The sequence below is a fragment of the Ictalurus punctatus genome, chromosome 8 (genome assembly GCF_001660625.3).
Source record: "Ictalurus punctatus breed USDA103 chromosome 8, Coco_2.0, whole genome shotgun sequence".
Classification (NCBI taxonomy): Eukaryota; Metazoa; Chordata; class Actinopteri; order Siluriformes; family Ictaluridae; genus Ictalurus; species Ictalurus punctatus.
This window is the reverse complement of record NC_030423.2, coordinates 22,243,903-22,262,003: the sequence shown is the minus strand read 5'-3', so window position 1 is coordinate 22,262,003 and position 18,101 is coordinate 22,243,903. Positions and strand designations below refer to the sequence as shown.

General features: G+C 38.7%; 2 protein-coding genes across 2 annotated transcripts; both read left to right on the top strand.

Annotated features, from left to right (window-relative positions):
• The first annotated feature begins 112 nt into the window (after nucleotides 1-112).
• On the top strand, nucleotides 113-6,800 carry cbpa1 (carboxypeptidase a1). The gene is made up of 11 exons (NM_001201315.2): nucleotides 113-188; nucleotides 2,176-2,257; nucleotides 2,343-2,477; nucleotides 2,584-2,685; nucleotides 2,836-2,937; nucleotides 3,720-3,821; nucleotides 3,914-4,024; nucleotides 5,215-5,305; nucleotides 5,406-5,605; nucleotides 5,684-5,768; nucleotides 6,523-6,800. Exons 1-11 carry the CDS (start codon nucleotides 124-126, stop codon nucleotides 6,708-6,710), a joined length of 1,263 nt encoding a protein of 420 aa, NP_001188244.1. The 5' UTR covers nucleotides 113-123; the 3' UTR covers nucleotides 6,711-6,800.
• A 4,452-nt stretch (nucleotides 6,801-11,252) lies between these two features.
• LOC108269091 (carboxypeptidase A1) lies at nucleotides 11,253-16,438 on the top strand. The gene is made up of 11 exons (XM_017474654.3): nucleotides 11,253-11,407; nucleotides 11,619-11,700; nucleotides 11,894-12,028; nucleotides 12,102-12,203; nucleotides 12,718-12,819; nucleotides 13,029-13,127; nucleotides 13,249-13,359; nucleotides 14,995-15,085; nucleotides 15,204-15,403; nucleotides 15,494-15,578; nucleotides 16,148-16,438. Exons 1-11 carry the CDS (start codon nucleotides 11,307-11,309, stop codon nucleotides 16,333-16,335), a joined length of 1,296 nt encoding a protein of 431 aa, XP_017330143.3. The 5' UTR covers nucleotides 11,253-11,306; the 3' UTR covers nucleotides 16,336-16,438.
• The last annotated feature ends 1,663 nt before the right edge of the window (nucleotides 16,439-18,101 follow it).

Here is an 18,101-nt window from a genome sequence, read left to right as displayed (position 1 = left end):
GCAGTATTATGACGATGTGGGAAATAAAGCAGGAGGACAGTTTGGCAGGTCATGTCCCAAGGCCATGATGCCAGAGCTGAACTATAAATGGTCAGCGCAGCATCAAACTGTTGAAGAAGCAACATGAGAGGACTTGTGGTCTTCGCAGCCCTGCTTGTAGCTGTTTTCTGCAAGGAGACATTCGAGGGGTACGTTTACTTCCTTACAGCCATCTTGATGTAAAAACGGCTCTCTGAGGCTGGATAGAGTGCACTGGATATGTGGAGTTAGAATAACAACACAGAAAAACACCTGTGCCAGGATCATATGAAAGAGAGAGAGAGAGAGAGAGAGAGAGAGAGAGAGAGAGAGAGAGAGAGAGATGGCTGGACAGACAGACAGAAATATAATTGATACAGGGTAAATATATGTATATAGCAGACAAATAGACAAAATGGTAGTCAGACATACCAATACAGTTGCAATCAAAGTTATTCAACCCCCATTGCAAATCAGGTTTATTGTCAAAAATGTACAAACTTCCAGCTTTTTGCAATGAACAAATCAAATAAAAGCAATTGAAATAGTTCAACACAATGAATGCTTCTAGTGGTTTCCCCAAATTCAACTGAAAATGCAATTTACAGTAACTTTTCCAGTCTCAAAATTATTCAACCCCATCATGGCAAGCATCTTTAGTACTCAGTAGAGCACCCCTTTGCTGTCATGACCTGCTACAAACAGGATGCAGAGCTTCTGGCAGCGTTCCTGAGGAATCATTTCCCATTCCTCATGAGCAATGGCCTCCAGTTCAGTAATATTCTTGGGTTTGCGTGCTGCAACCGACTTGTCCATATGCCACCAGAGATTTTCTATAGGGTTCAAGTCAGGTGACTGTGATGGCCCTGTAGAATCTGCAACCAAGCCTTGGTGGAATTTGAGGTATGCTTGGGATCATTGTCCTGTTGGAAGGTCCAATGACGCCCAAGCTTCAGCTTCCTCACAGATGGCATGACATTTTCTCCTAGGATTTCCTGATACTTCAATGAATCCATCTTGCCTTCCACACGCTGCAGGTTTCCAGTGCCAGAGGATGCAAAGCAGCCCCAGAGCATCACTGAGCCACCACCATGCTTGACTGGACAGAGTGTTGTTTCTTCATTCTTCTTCCTCCAGACATACCGCTGATCCATCGTGCCGAAAACTTCCAGTTTTGTTTCATCGCTCCACAGAACAGAATCCCAAAACTTCTGTGGCTTGTTTATATGATTTTGAGGGGCTTTTCTTGTGCTTTTGCGTCAGTAATGGCGTACGTATTGGAGTTCTGGCATGGAAACCTTTTGCATTTAGTACGCGCCTTACTGTGCTCACTGAAATCTCAGAGCCTGTTGCCACCAAGTCTTGCTGCAGGTCTTTGGCAGTCACTCGAGGGTTTTTCACAACGTGCCTTCTCAGAAATCTTGTTGCAACTGTTGATAGCTTCATTTTTCTGCCCCGTCCAGGTATTTCATGTATTTTCTGCCCCCAACCAGTTCAGATATTTTCCAGTTCAGATGTGTTCCAGCTCAAGCACACCTGGTGCAACTAATGAAGCCCTTGATTAGTTACATCAGGAGTGCTTGAGACAACACTGGTTTTGCATATTTGTGCTGTTGTGAGGGATTCTATTCAGGGTGTTGAATAATTTTGAAACTGGAGAAGTTATTATAAATTGCATTTTCAGTTGAATTTGGGGAAACCACTTGAAGCATTCATTGTATTGAAATATTTCAATTGCTTTTGTTTGATTTGTTCATTGCAAACAGCTCGAAGTCTGTAGATTTTGACAATAAACCTGATTTGCAAAGGGGGTTGAATAATTTTGATTCCAACTGTAGACATAATGACAGGCAGACAGAAAGACAGACAAAGATTTTCTAACATCAGGTGATGTATCATTATCTATCTATCTATCTATCTATCTATTTATCTATCTATTTATTTATCTATATTATCGATTTGTCTGTCTCACTGTTTGCTACTCACTGTATTTAGAGTGACAGATCACATGACCAATCAGAAACCAAGAATTAAGAATAAAGCATGGCAGTGTTTTATTTGATTATTTTTTTTACATTAGCACACTGATATGTAAACATGTTAAGTATACAAGGTATAATTTATATACTAATATAATATCTCATGTACCTTAAACAGACACCAGGTTCTTCGGATCACTACAAAGGATGAAGTGGAGATCAATCTCTTAAAGGAACTGTCTGGGCAGGAAGATCTTCAGGTGAAATTTGGTTTTCCTTGGTCCATCTTCAGGAAGCACTTTATCCTGGTCAATGGTCGTTCTGTATCTGTTCTTGTGTGTGTAGCTGGATTTCTGGATGGATCCCGTTGACGTGTCGCTGCCTGTCGATGTCCGAGTTCCCTTCCACAGCCTGCAGGCCGTCAGGGCGTTCCTGGGGTACCATGAGATCCACTATGAAATCATGATCCAGGATCTTCAGGTAAAGTTATAAATATGACCTTAACATGGAAAACATGCAAGCCCCATTAACATTTATCTATACCGTATTTCTCGAAAACGTTTGATCGACCTCCTTTTACTTCCAGGACCTTCTGGATAAGGAGCAGCGTGAGATGATGAGATCTCGTGTTTTTCAGCCCAGAACCACTGATGACTATGACTATGCTAACTATCACACACTGAGCGAGGTTGGACAAAGACTAGCAGCTATAGTTTAAGATTTATAAGAAAGTATTTATGTCTCCATATTCTGAATCAGAATGATGGCAGACATCTTTGACAAAGAGCTTGCAACTTCATCTTAATAATCTTAAATCTTCATTGTGTGAATTTTTTAGATCAACAGCTTCATGGACATGTTGGTGCAGGAGAACCCTAAACTGGTTAGCAAGATCGTGATCGGAAAGAGTTACGAGGGCCGTGAATTAAATGTTCTGAAGGTTGGTCCCATCCACTACATGACAAAGGAGATTATAGGAAAAGAACCAGCTATAACGCTAACATTGATTATTTTCCTATAACAACACATCCCAAAGTGTTTACAAGTTTTTATTTAAAGGACGACACCTCGTACATTTTACCTGTTTATAGTTAATGGTGTGGAACGTCTGTGAGACAAGTTAGTTTCTGTTCTCATTCACGTTACAGCAGCTATAAACAGTCGTTCCCGCACCAGCCTCTCTTTATCTCTCTCTCAAAGTTAGTAGGATTAAAAAAAAACACATCTTGTCATGACATTAAGAAACCATAAAGCATAAAGTCCTATGTCCTGAAGACTCACTGACCGTTACAAAGTGCTGGCACTGGAGTCTCCTTCCAAACTTCACTCTAACTTTCAAATCCATTCATGTGGCAAGTCCCTGTGTACCTTGTTACTATAGAAACAGAGCTGCTGTTGTCGAAAATTAATCAACACCTTCTGACCAATCAGAATCCAGAATTCGACATCTGATCAAATTCAACAGCGCTGTTGTGGAACACGTTGAATATGAAAAACTGCACCTTTGATAACGATGTTAACTTTTAGATCAACACAGATGCTATTCTATCCCTCCATCTTTTTTTTCTTTCTTTTTTTGCTTCCTTCATCTCTTCATTTTGTTTCTTTCTCTCTTATTAATTTCTCCATGTATTAATGACTTTTTATTTTTAGAATTAATATAAGCCTGTGATTTGCAGCTGTATTACAGTCAAAGCTGCTTTTTTCCCCCCTCATACATAGTTTAGCACCGGTGCTACAAAACGCCCAGGGATCTGGATCGACACTGGAATCCATGCCAGAGAGTGGATCACACCGGCAAGCGGAACCTGGTTCGCCAAGAAGGTATAAATCATTCCTTTCCTTCACCAAAATGAATCGTGGAGAATTCCCTTTTTTTGCACCAACCGAACAATAATCCGTGTCTCCTCGTCTAGATTGCAACAGATTATGGACGTGACCCCGCTCTTACCGCCATCCTTGACAAGCTTGACATTTTCCTGGAGCTTGTCACCAACCCTGACGGATATGAATATACCCACACCACTGTGAGTGTTAAAGCAGGTCTAAATCATATAGTGAATATTATTATGATCAGGAGTTAATGGGAACTAGAGACAGAATGGCATTCTAATCACTCTTCATAACATGGACAGGGTAAAAATCCAAATTTTGTGTTTGTACTTGTGGTGTGATGGACAGCAGGAAGCAAACTTGAGGTCATGGAACATTAAGAGCCAATCATGTTTCATCTTTAACAAACATCATCCGTTTAACTGTCCATAGTACAATCTGAACACTGAGAGGTGAGAATGTAAACACTTATGTAAAGAACTTCAAATCACAATGTACTTACGTTTAATTAAGTCCTCATTACGTCTGAAATTGTTTATAAGATTACGTGTAAATTTTGCTAACTTGCTGAATTAGGTTATCTGGCTAGCTAATCCAGAGTGGATGCAGATTTGATGATAGATGTCTGAAAATCATTAGCTAAGTGAATGACTTTAAATCTGCCAAATGAACACTGCAGTTCTTGCCTGGTTTCCCACTGAAGCTAAGCAGGATTGAGTTTGGCCAGTACCTGGATGGGAGACCTCCTGGGGAAAAACTAAGGTTGGCTGATGGAAGTGGTATTAGTGAGGCCAACAGGGACACTTTACTTTAAGAATACTGTCTTTTGTATGAGACGTTAAATCGAGGTCCTGACTATCTGTGGTCATTAAAAATCCCCGGACACTTCTCGTAAAAGAGTAGGGGTATAACCCTGGTATCCTGGTGAAATTCCCCTATTGGCCCTTATCTATTGTGGCCCCCTAATAATCCCGTCTCTGATTTTGCTACATCACTCTCTCCTCTCCACCAATAGCTGGTGTGTGGTGGGTGTTCTGGCGCACTAGGGCTGCCGTTGCATCATCCAGATGGATGCTACACACTAGTGGTGGTTGAGGAGATCTCCCCCACCTCCCCCAATGTAAAGCGCTTTAAGTGTCTAGAAAAGCGCTATATAAATCTAAGGAATGAATTATTATAACACAAATTCTATTGCAGTGTCGGATTTGTCTTAGATGTTATCCAAACCGATTAGCCGGAACGTAATCTACTGTATGTCGTTTAAATCTATGTTAATGTTAATGCAGGTCAACTCACTGATCACTGGAGGGAGATTTAATTAAAACTGTAACCTTCTCCACAATCACAATGAGATATCATTCAGCCATGACACTTATGTCTTTAGAACCGCATGTGGCGCAAGACTAGGAGGATAAACACTGGTTCTTCGTGTGTCGGTGTCGACCCTAATAGGAACTGGGGGACAGGATTTGGAGGTACAGCATGTACTGCATATACAAGTTCATGTAATTTGCACAACATAACCAGATCATACTGGAGATCGCCATGGCTGAGATGATTGCTTTGACCCTTTAGGTGCTGGTTCCAGTAGTAACCCTTGCTCTGAGACGTACCGTGGACCGGGTGCTTACTCTGAGCCTGAGGTCAGGTCCATTGTGGATTTCACTAAGTCTCACGGCAATCTCAAGGCCTTCTTGACCATCCATAGCTACTCTCAGATGATGCTCTACCCCTACGGTGACACCAGCATTCCTTGTGTGGACGAAGTAGAGCTGGTGAGATTTAGGGGGAAAAAGTCTAAAACATGGTATTTAGATGTTCATAATTAAATTCATTCTACTCTGGGTTCACAGGATGAACTTGCATTGAAAGCCGCAACTGACTTGGAGAGTCTGTATGGCACTAAATACACATTCGGGAGCACCTTTAACACCATCTGTAAGTACAATAAAATAAATAAATAAATCAATAAATAAATCAATAGCCAAACTTTTCCTACTTTACAATTACACATAGTCCTTATCACTCAGTTCAGCTGGCTCCAAACACTCCTCATCAGCTTTGATAATTACAAACTACTGGTCTCTAAGTAAGGAATAAAACACAGTTATAGGAAGCATAGGGGACTAGAGCTCCACGGTAAATAATGTTCAATGTAGGGGATTTTTTCCATGATGATGACTACTCGATGTAAGAGATTAGGACTGTACTGTAACTAGTACTCAGCATGGAGGATTTGTTCTTTATGGTAATTCATACTCAATGTAGGAGATCAGTACTCCCTGGAGTCTAATACTTAGTGTACGATATTAGTTATCCATGGTATGTAAGGGATTAGTACTCCACAGTGACTAATACTCAGTGTAGTGGAGTAGAAATTCATGGTGACTAATACTCAGTGTGGGGGATTAGTTCTCCACAGTGACTAATACTCAGTGTACGGGATTAGTACTCCACAGTAACTAATACTCAGTGTAGGGGACTAGCACTCCGTAGTAACTAATCCTCAGTGTTAGGGATTAGTACTCCGCAGTGACTAATACTCAGTGTAGTGGATTAGAAATTAATGACAATTGATTTGCCGTTTAGGGGATTAGTACGCTGCGGTGACTACTACTCAGTATAGGGGGTTAGTACTCATTGTAGGAGAATAGTACTCCACATTAAACAATCTCTGAATCAATTCTTTCAGATCAGGCAAGTGGAGTCACCACAGACTGGGCCTACGATCAGGGAATCAAGTACTCCTACACCTTTGAGCTGAGAGACAACGGGTATTATGGATTCATCCTTCCTGCAAATCAGATCATCCCGACTGCTGAGGAGACGTGGCTGGCTCTCATGGTTATCATGGAGCACACCAAGAACAACCCGTACTAAACAAGCAGCTCATCTCAGATACTCTGACACAGGTTGTAATGTGTGACCACCTGCACATGCAATATGGAAACTAATAAATAATTTACAATGAAACTGTGCTACTTTATTCATTATTTAATATGGAAAATGTTAAATATCCCTTCCTCAATCAAAACAGACTCATTTAGAAATGGAAAGCAGACCAAAATTGTTTTTGGCCGAAGCCTCATGTCTATAATTAAATCATGCAGGATTTCATAAGAGACAGATTTTATTTTTAAATAATGATCAGTCAGTGTTAAATGAATTACTGTTTCTCGAGAATGTTCCAACAGCAACAGTGAAAAAGGTCACCATTACTCTGCTGTCACCAGAATTTTCCCAAACCTGCTTCAGGACTCAATCACAGCCATATTTCTAAGACACACTGCATTATTTCTAAGTAATTACCATGCCCTCCACTAATATTGGCACCCTTGGTAAATATGAGCAAAGGAGGGCTGTGAACAAGTTGTCTTTATTGTTTAAACTTTTGATCTTTTGTTAAAAGAAATTTACAAAAATACTCTGCTCTCATGGATATCACACAATTGCAAAAATAAAATCACAGGTTTAACAAAAAAAAAATATTTTTGCTAAATATAGGTGTGCAACAATTATTGGCACCCTTATGAATGCATATGAAACAAATATATTTGAAGCATATTCCCATTGATATTTAACATCTTTATCACACCTGGGTGACTACGAACAGGAAATTGTTGCTTTGCTCATATTTACCAAGGGTGCCAATATTAGCAGAGGGCACTGTATGTAAATATGAGAACTTGAGAACTTGTGGGTCCACTGTGCATTGTCCCCTAGGGAGAAAATGTTGTTCTTTAAAAAAAAAAAAATTAAAAAAATAAATAAATAGTGAAAAAAACATAACTTAAAATTATTTTAAACAGATACTTTTCATGCCATCTCCCCCACAGGCCTGCTTTTCAAATAATAAAAATGAATTACATTGAGATTTGTGCAAAGATTTACATTAAAATATTAGATTTATGCTCTTTCATTCAACAAAACAAAGGAACACAATCAGGTTTAAACATCATTAGTGGCTTTATTCTGTAAAAATTACTCATTTGAAAACATTTACAACAAATTTACCTGCATTTAATTTGTTTGTCAGTGTTGTGTGAGTGATGACTTATTTGTTTTTTGAACATCAAAGGTGCAATATAATTTTTTTTTATCCCTTACTTGTACAAATAACCTGTAAAAAATATACACATTATAAGAAATACTTTAGTTAGTGTTTACATGGGTTTCATTTTATATACACACCTCCAGTGCTCATTCACTCCATCCCATCTCGGTCTGAAATCGGTAAGTGCCCAGCGCATCCAGATAATTCTCCTGTGAGCAAAAAGAAAAAACTTAACGAAAGGAAACACAGTAAAACCAGAATAAACACCGGCAGCTCTGTTTCAAGATGGAGGCATTTATTAATAGTGAAGGATATGAAGCTGGATTCAAAACTAATGACGTTACTCCTGGAACAGTATTTAAACGCAGCCTGTTGGTCCATGGTCGGCTTTACATAAAGAATCAAGTTGATTTTTTTTTATTACAAAGAAAAACAGGACATCGAGGCCATTGGTGAACATTCTCATATGCTTTTAAGCTTTCAAACAGCCGAATGGCCAATCACGTAGTTTGAAATGATAACAATGTTAATATCAGAGCTTAAAAGCTCAAAACATCATTAAAAAAAAACAAACAAAAAACAGACAGAGCACTCGTGACCATTCTCAAATCAGAATGAATTCTGTGTGCCTATAGTGTTATAACTTGACTTTTGAGCGGGTGAATGGCCGAGTGCACTTGAAAGCAACGTCACAACAGTTAGCATGCTAACTTGGGTTCTGGGGGCGGAGCTTTGTCTACATTGGTGGGAATCTTAATCAAAACCACCTGTTTAACTGTTAGAGACCTAATCTTGACAAATGTTGACAAATCTTGTCTAATGCACCTTCAAGTGAAATCGTTCTAGATTTGACCTTTTACAGTTAAAGCTGGTCAGATGGTCAGATACCACACGCAAATTTCAGATTTCAGGGTTCTACACAGAGCATTCCACTGATCCCCAAGCGGCACAAACCAAAGATCCCTTAAGAGTTCTACATTTGATGTTTTTAAAGTCTAGTTTGTTCATTGCATTGTAGAAATGCACAGATATTTTAGGACTTTTCTTAAACTACAGTAGAATTTATTTATTTATTTCTTTTTAAAGGCAAAAAGCTTCTTGTTTTCTTTTTAATGGATTTAAGTTTTCAGGGTTGACAAAAAAGACAGACAACAAATAAAAGTTTTTTTCGAATATTTAATGTTAATCCTTTTGGATAAAGAAAGATGCAAATATAGCCTTTAATAGGTTTCTAATTAAAATCTTTTTTTTTTTTTTTGTTAGAGAAAAACATAAAATATCTCCATTAATCTGCTTTTATTCAAAATCTTTACAAAATAATAATAATTCCTAATAATAATTTCTGTTCTATTTCTTTACACATTACTCATTTCCCCTCCATATTTGTCATTCTCAGTCCTTGTTGTCACTCTTTCCTTAAATATCTTCTCTCACACCTGTTCTTTGACCTGTGTATCACAGTGTTTTTCCATTCCCTGTGTGTACTAGGTTGACCTGATACAAACGGACTAAATGTGTGATATGTTGTAAGTTTGTGTGGGACAATGTGGGACATATTTCCGACACCCAAAGGCCTACCATTTTGATTACCATTATATCTAAATGAATAAGAAACATGTGCACTCGGCCCATTTATATTTATTTCTATCTATATCTTTTTGTGTCAAACAGTGCAACAAAGAGAAACATTACTGCATAAAACAATTAAGTGGAGAAAAAAAAGGATTTCTATGGCTTGCCCGCACATGTGCCCAGATTGAGAGAAAGCTGACAGCCCTTTGATGACAGGCTTCAATACTTTCTTCACATCCATTGGATGAATGGCAGATTTGGCCAACGTCCCCTGGGGACGATCGCTTCGTTATTGATGCGACTGATGTTTTCCGTCTATTTCAGTTTATAACTTATAATCTTATCATAGAAACATAGAAAGTAACTAAAACCTTAGTATAACACTTTCCCAGATTCGGGTAGGGAATTAGGAAGCTGGAGGCAGGCTTGGAACAACTCAAAAGGCGCTATATTCTTTATCTTTATCTTTTCAGTGTTTTTTTTTATGTGCTGGGTGGCTCTCTCTCTCTCTCTCTCTCTCTCTCTCTCTCTCTCTCTCTCTCTCTCTCTCTCTGTCTGTCTTTCGAGGTGCCTGTCTGTCTCGTTTTTAATCTTGCCTCAGCTCACTGCAACGCTAAACATTCATTAGTAGAATTCCCAGCAGATGTGCAATCCTTACCACACACCTTCTCCAGCTCCGCCCTCTATTCACAAACTGACGCTCGAGCATGCCCCCACTTCCACACTTAGTCTGTTCAAAGTCTTTATTTCCAAACAAAATGTGGGACATCATCTCAAGTTGTAAGATGCGGGACAAAGGACTAAAATGCTGTGCATTACAACACAAAGCGGGACATCTGGTCACCCTAGTGTATACTCATCATGATTTCTACCTGGCCAACTGTCCTCCGGTGTCCTATCAGCTGTCCTAAAAAAACCCTCACCCATTACATATAAAAGACCAGTTTGACTACAGATATGACGAACCAAACACACACATACACATTAAGCAATATGTATAAGTGTGGCGACCTGGGAAATCCCTTCACATTCTGAAATTTTCTATTCATAGAAATATTAATCAATTATTTATAGTTCTGAAAACTACAAACTAAACTGTTCTCTTTTGCACGTACATTAATCACAAGTAAAATTCGAGCATTTTAAAGACTCCCAGAAGTGAAAAAGGAAAAAAAAAGTGTTTAAAGATATCATTCAGATTGCAGCACAGGAGCCCGGCGGCCATTTTAACTGCCTCGCTACCTCACGCACATGTTGAGGAGTGTTTATGCGAGAAGACTTTCTGCACGAGCCGATTACCGGATCACGCTGATTGATGACGTAAACAGAGCTTAAGAAATATGAGGTCAGTTTTTCAAAAAGGAATTGAAACAGATTTGGACATGGATCAGATAAAATCCTGAACATAATATCTACCAAATGAGTAAATGTAAAGCAATAAGACATCCCAAAACCATAAAAGATCATTTTGAGTGGAATGAATTGATTAGGTTCGATATTTATTTCAGATTAAGTCTTTTCTTTTTTTATAAAATTATTTTTCTCCTGTAAAACAAGATATAACAACAAATCCTGTAAAAAAAAAAAAAACATGAAATGCATCTGCTATCTTCTCAGTGCAGTCACAAATTTTCCAGTGATTCACTGATCAGATGATGCTCAAAACTGATGAGCTGTGTTCTAGGATCTGTTTTTCCCGTTCTTCTGCACAACAAGTTCATGAGAAACCTGATCCTAAATCAGTAGTTTTCCTCTGAGATACAGAGTCACATTTTGGCTCAAGCTGTGGGAAACAGAGCAGCGTTTCCAATGTGGCGTCCGAGGCTCAAGGTCCTTGCGCTCGAATATAAATGGACAGCTTGGAGAGCACATTTTTGGGAAGAAAAATGAGAGGACTTTGGGTTTTGCTGGCTCTGTTTGTTGCCGTTTTCGGCAAGGAGACCTTCGAGGGGTAATTTTCATGATGGTCACAGATTGAATTTTAAGGATGTTAACTTACTCTAATAATATATTTTTTTCATATAGTGTTTATAGACTGTTGGAAAATACATTCGACAGTCTATTTTTTTCACACACATATAAATAATGCATGTGAAAAACGTATGTGTGTGTGTGTATATATATATATACTGGTTTGACCTGTATGACTTATGATCTGCTAGACACCAGGTCCTTCGGATCACTGCCGTAAATGAGGCTCAGATCAATCTCCTGAAGGAACTCTCGGAGATTGAGCACCTTGGGGTAAAATTCCTAATGAATTTTCAGAATTCCATACATTTCTGATAGCTTTTTATGCTAATTGTACAATCTGAAGACTCAGAAATACTAGAACTTCTTAGCAATATTAAGCAATATTTTAGTATCAAAGATAGCAAATCTCAAAGCATCCTATATGAATTTATTCTCATATATGTGTGTGTGTGTTTGGGTGTAGCTGGATTTCTGGATGGATCCCGTTGACGTGTCCCTGCCTGTCGATGTCCGTGTTCCCTTCTACAGCCTGCAGGACGTCAGGGCATTCCTGGGGTACCATGAGATCCACTATGAGATCATGATCCAGGATCTTCAGGTAGGGTTGCGGTTTCATTTTTGCCACTACTTTGTGCTATATGTACGATTGTAAACCATTCTCGCGCCTCCAGGATCTTCTCAACGAGGAGCAGCGTGAGATTTTGAGATCGATGGCTCTCCAGCCGAGAAGCACTGAAGATTACAACTATGCCAACTACCACACGCTAAACGAGGTCAGTACTACAGTATTTTAAAGCCTTTGCTCAAACCTGATTTGCTCTGACAGTAGCGCAGCTACAAATCACAAGTTTACTGTTTATTGATGCAAAGATTTCTGTGAGGAGATGTTTATTTAAGATTTATGGAAGGAGTCTCCAGTGCCAGTTAGATGTAAAGTTGTTACCGACATGGAAAAGTCTTTGGTAACATTTCGGTTTATCGGTAACATGACAAGCTGTTTTTTTTGTCTGTTTGTTTGTTTGTTCATTGTGTAATAATTGTAAATTGTTGGCGTTGTAAAAAAAAAAAAAAAAAAAAAAAAAAAAAACAAGGAATAAAACACTTTGGTCAGTGCTGCTATTGGAAATGAATCAACATCGGAATGGTAACTTCAACATCACTGGTTATTTTCCTATAACAGCATACCCCCCAAGTGTTTTATTCCAAACATACAGTGTTTAAAACCACGTGCTGTGTTATTTAATGATTGCAGTGATCATAGCCTTTTACTCTTCACTCGATTTCCAGATCAACAGCTTCATTGACATGTTGGTGCAGGAGAACCCTGGTTTTGTTAGCAAGATCGTGATCGGACAGAGTTACGAGAAGCGTCCACTAAACGTCCTGAAAGTGAGTCATGTAAAAATATTAACACGTGGAATTAAACATGTCAATTAATCCATATTTTTTTGCACTGACTCATTGCATTAACTGCACATCTCACTTTGTTTACATATTGTTTAGTGTATGGTTTGTTGTTGAAGTGCACCTAATTACCATCTTTTAGCTTCTTGTATCTTATTTAATTTAATTTATTTATTTTTGGCTATTTTATACAGTTTAGCACTGGTGCTAACCGGCCTGGTCTCTGGATTGACACCGGTATTCACTCCAGAGAATGGGTGACCCAAGCTAGTGGAACCTGGTTCGCCAAAAAGGTTGGCTCGCTGTCACCATTTCCTGCTTTCTCGAACACGCATTCATCAGTCTTAAGTAGCTGGCAGCATTTGAAAGCACGTGTGGATAGCATTTAGCTTCAACGTTGCATTCCTTGTGCAGATCGTGACTGATTACGGACGTGACGCAGAGCTGACCGACATCCTCAACAAGTATGACATTTTCCTGGAGATTGTCACCAATCCTGATGGATTCCAGTTCACCCACACCAATGTGAGTGTTAAAACTGTAGAAGCACAAGACGCCATGTGCACACACGCACGCACGCACACACGCACACACACACAGACACACTCTTCGCTTATAAAGATCTGGCTAAGCAAATGTAAATATGTTGTGATGGTATCATGTTTTGCACTGGCACTTTACGTTACCACACTCTCAAAACAACAACAACAAAAAAGAGTACTAAACAGTACCGTTCTCTAGAATGGTGCATTTGATGTACCATTAAAGCAATTACAGTCCAATGGTGTATCTTAATACTTTTAAAGGGTACACTATTCTGTGCCCTATTTCCATATTTTCAGATGAAACATACTGTACATATTAAAGGGGGGATTGTTAATAGTTTAGCAGTGAAAAGGGTTTTGTTTTGTTTTTGTTTTTTACTCTCAAGCACTCCAACTGACATTTTGCGTTTGTATTTATTTGTGGGTGAATTTTCAAGACGGACACTGGACGGGTCCATCTGGAGAGTAGCAATGCACCATCCAGACATTTAGCATTTTTTATGCTAAACATACAGTTTTTATTTTTTTTAAAAATGCTGTTACTAATCTATGGAAGGCTGTTTTCATCACGGAGAAATAATTGCGACTTTATTTCCGACAATTGCGAGTTTAAATCTAACAATTCTGACTTTTTTTTCTTGCAAATGTACGTTTATATCACACATTTTTTACTTCTTTTGTCTCTCAATTACAAGTTTACACCTCACAATTCTGACTTTTTTCTCGCAATTACGAGTTCATATCACCCAATTCTTTTTTCTCGCAATTACGAATTCATATTGCACAATTCTGACTTTTTTCTCGCAATTAAGAGTTCATATCACACAATTCTGCCTTTTTTTTTATTACAAGAAAATATCGCACAATTCTGCCTTTTTTCCCCAAAATTACGAGTTAATATCGCACAATTCTGACTTTTTTCTCGAAATTACGAGTTAATATCGCACAATTCTGACTTTTTTCTCGAAATTACGAGTTAATATCGCACAATTCTGCTTTTTTTCTCAAAATTACGAGTTAATATCGCACAATTCTGCCTTTTTTCTCGAAATTACAAGTTCATATCACACAATTCTGCCTTTTTTTCTCGCAATTACGGTTCATAATCTCACTGTATATACTGTAGCCTATTTATAATGATCGATGCTTTACCGCTGCATTCTTTGTAACTAACTAAATGTCAAGTGGATATCTAAATTGCGGGCAAAGAGTCAGAATTGTGAGATGTAAACTCAAAATTGCAAGAAATAAAGCCACAATTACCTACCATGCTAATCAGACCACATAGGGAAAAGAAAATATAAAAAATGATTTCCAATTTCAATAAGTTGCCTTCAGGTTAATGAAATAATTTACATAAAAGCATGTGATTAGCTGCAACACAGGATCTGCTACTGAAGCTGCGATGAGTCGTTAATCTACGGCTTTTTGTATATTCATTTGTTTATGAATGTATCAGTTCTGCTACATTATTATCCAGTGCTTGGTTTGAGCCACTGACATACCTTGTGGCTCAGTTCACGTTGCATGGCATACTTACAACAGATCACGGCTTCTAGCAATAAAAATGAATCTATGTAATCTAATATATGATTCTTTATGATCATATGTTCAGAACCGCATGTGGCGCAAGACGAGGAAGCCCAATTCTGGATCTAGCTGCATTGGAGTCGACCCCAACAGGAACTGGGATGCTGGGTTTGGAGGTACTAAAGAGAATATATATATATATATATATATATATATATATATATATATATATACGATATGGCTGAGTGAAGACTCCAGCAAAGAGGTTTTTTGATATTCATTATCTATCCACAGGCGCTGGAGCTAGTAGTAGCCCTTGCTCAGAGACGTATCGTGGACCAAGCGCTAACTCAGAGCCTGAGGTCAAGGCCATTGTAGACTTTGTCAAGTCTCACGGGAAGATTAAAGCCTTCGTGTCCATCCACAGCTACTCTCAGATGCTCCTCTACCCGTACGGCTACACCCAAACTCCCTGCAAGGACCAGGCTGAGCTGGTGAGACCTCCAAACCTCCATGCCACCTCTTGTATATACATAAATAGTGCTTTGTCTAATGTGATAACGTTTCCAATTATCTTCTCACAGCATGAGCTTGCAAGAAAGGCTATCACTGCCCTGAGCAGCCTGTATAACACTCAATACAGATTTGGCAGCATCATCAACACCATCTGTACGTACAACGCAACTACACCGTAATCGAGATGATTTCACTCCATTATTGCAGTACATCCAAGTAGTACTCAGGATAAACTAAGACTTTGGTTGGGTTGTTAATGAAATTGTCTTTTCCATCTTTTTTGGGTTATTTATTCAAATTTACTTCCTGGGTTTAGTGTATTGGGTCAGGAAGTTGGGTTATTTGAGGGGAAAATATGGCTGTTTGTAGTATATAAGACAAGTTCATGTTTTTTGTAAGAAAAATGTTAAAGATTAGATTAAATCCATGAACCTAAATTGCTATGTTTTGCACTGCTACATTATTATTATTACTTTTAGCTAGTTTTCTATGTGTCTCAGATTATCATCTAGCACTGGTGTCTACAACACAGCAATGTCTATTCTTATAACCCATATGCTGGGTTAAAATAATCGCCATCCTAACCCCAACCTCACTGAATTAAACCAGTCCATGCCGGGTTTCTCCATATCGGACCCAGTGCTGCGTTAGTCGTTTGGTTTATGTTTAACTCAGCTACTTTTAGAGTGAAATTTGAACGTCAATCTAATTATTCCTCTCAGACCAAGCAAGCGGTGGCACCATTGACTGGACCTACAACCAAGGCATCAAGTACTCCTACACCTTTGAGCTGAGAGACACCGGACGATACGGATTCATCCTGCCAGCCAATCAGATCATCCCGACTGCTCAGGAGACCTGGTTGGCCCTCATGGCCATCATGAAGCATACCAAGGACAACCCATACTAAACCAGCAGCTCAGCTCAACTCCTGAGGCATCAGTCGAAGAGAAAATGAGGAGTTCTTTCAAATTGGATACAATAAAAAAAAGAATAATAGTGATTGTCTTTAATACAGGGTGTAATGTGTGACTTCTTTGATTTTCACCAATATGTACACATTGGAAAGCAAACATAATAATCTACAATAAAAGTACTTTAATTATAGAAAATTAACCAATACTTTCTGACCAATCAGAATTGAGAATTCAGCAGCGCTCTGGTATAACTAGGGTTCGATTCTAATGCTTCACTTAAATAGCCAAATTAGGCTAGATCAGAAGAACCACTTAATGGTTCTTAAATTAGAATTAGAATTAGAATTAATGAAATATGTGATCATGTCATGAAAGAAACCATTACATCCACAGAGCATCCAATACATCACAAACTGAACATTCATTCATTTTTAGATCCTCCTTCTGCTTTTCCTGGTGGGGTTTGTTATGAGTTGAAATATAGTGAGAACACAATCCTGCAGTTGTCTATTATACAGTATGTTCTGTCATGGTGTTATCATTATAGGGGTTCAAAATGGAAAACAGTAACCTACTGTATACCAGTATGTGTAGAGCAGACAGCTGGCAGTGTACACACTACATAAAAATTGTATACTTGTATATTACAACATCTTCAAATTAACACTAGAAGTGGTAGCTACTACGAGTACTGGTCCACAAGCAATCGTTTACACCAATGGCGAAGTGAGAGAGCAAGCCCAGGAGAATGCACTGAGGTTCCAAAAAAAATTGATAGATTGAATAAATCAAGTGTATGACCTGTGGACTTTGAAAATGATCGATTGAAACATAATGAGCTTAGAGGCAACGCTTGAGGTGTCATTTTAGCTGAAAATAGATCTCCAAAGCGGCTAAAATGCCAAAATTCTGTTTAACAGGCAGCATACTGTAGATTGCAGAGTCACAGAGACTGATGTTGATTACAAGCTAGTGAAGAGCTCTTTTTAATGGTCATAACGAGACTTGTGTCAGTCTTTGCGATCCTAAGCAAGTGCAGACAATTCCCGTCATGGAAATGGTGCAGGCTCTCCACGAAAGAACGTAAGCAGTGTATTCTCTATCGGTTAACTCTATGGTCTCTAATCCCCACCACAGTTTCCATCTCCTCCTGGTGGATCTCCAGATGTTCCCACGTCAACTGAGAGATATAATCTCTCCAGCAGGTCCTGGATACATCTCTAACAGGAAATAAATCCCAAAAAACAAAAAGACGCTCCTGTTTCATCACCACATATCGGTACAGCGACTAGAACACCGATGACCCGAACCGTTTATCAATGTCACACTCGTGAATAAGATCCCAAGAGACAGTCTGTCATCCCCTGAAGGAACAATCCATATTATCTAAAGGTTTTCAACATTAAGAGAGGATAAAAAATAGTCCCCTCCAAAAGTATTGGAACAGCAAGGCCAATTGTTTATTTTTGCTATACACTGAATACATTTGGATCAGAATTTCAGCTTTCAATTCGTCATATTTACATCTAAATGTGTTCTTCTTCACAACTCTCACTATGTTTCTGTCATCAACTGCTGTTATTTGGCTCTGATTGATTTTCCCTCTTTTCTCAGCTTCAAAATGGCTTGCTTTTCTCCCATAGACAGCTCTCTGATCTCCATGATGGTTTATCCTCTTTAACAACAAAGGCAATCTTCACAGGTGAAACCTAGGGCTAAAACCATGAGCAGTCATCCAGAGTTATAATTCTGTAAACAA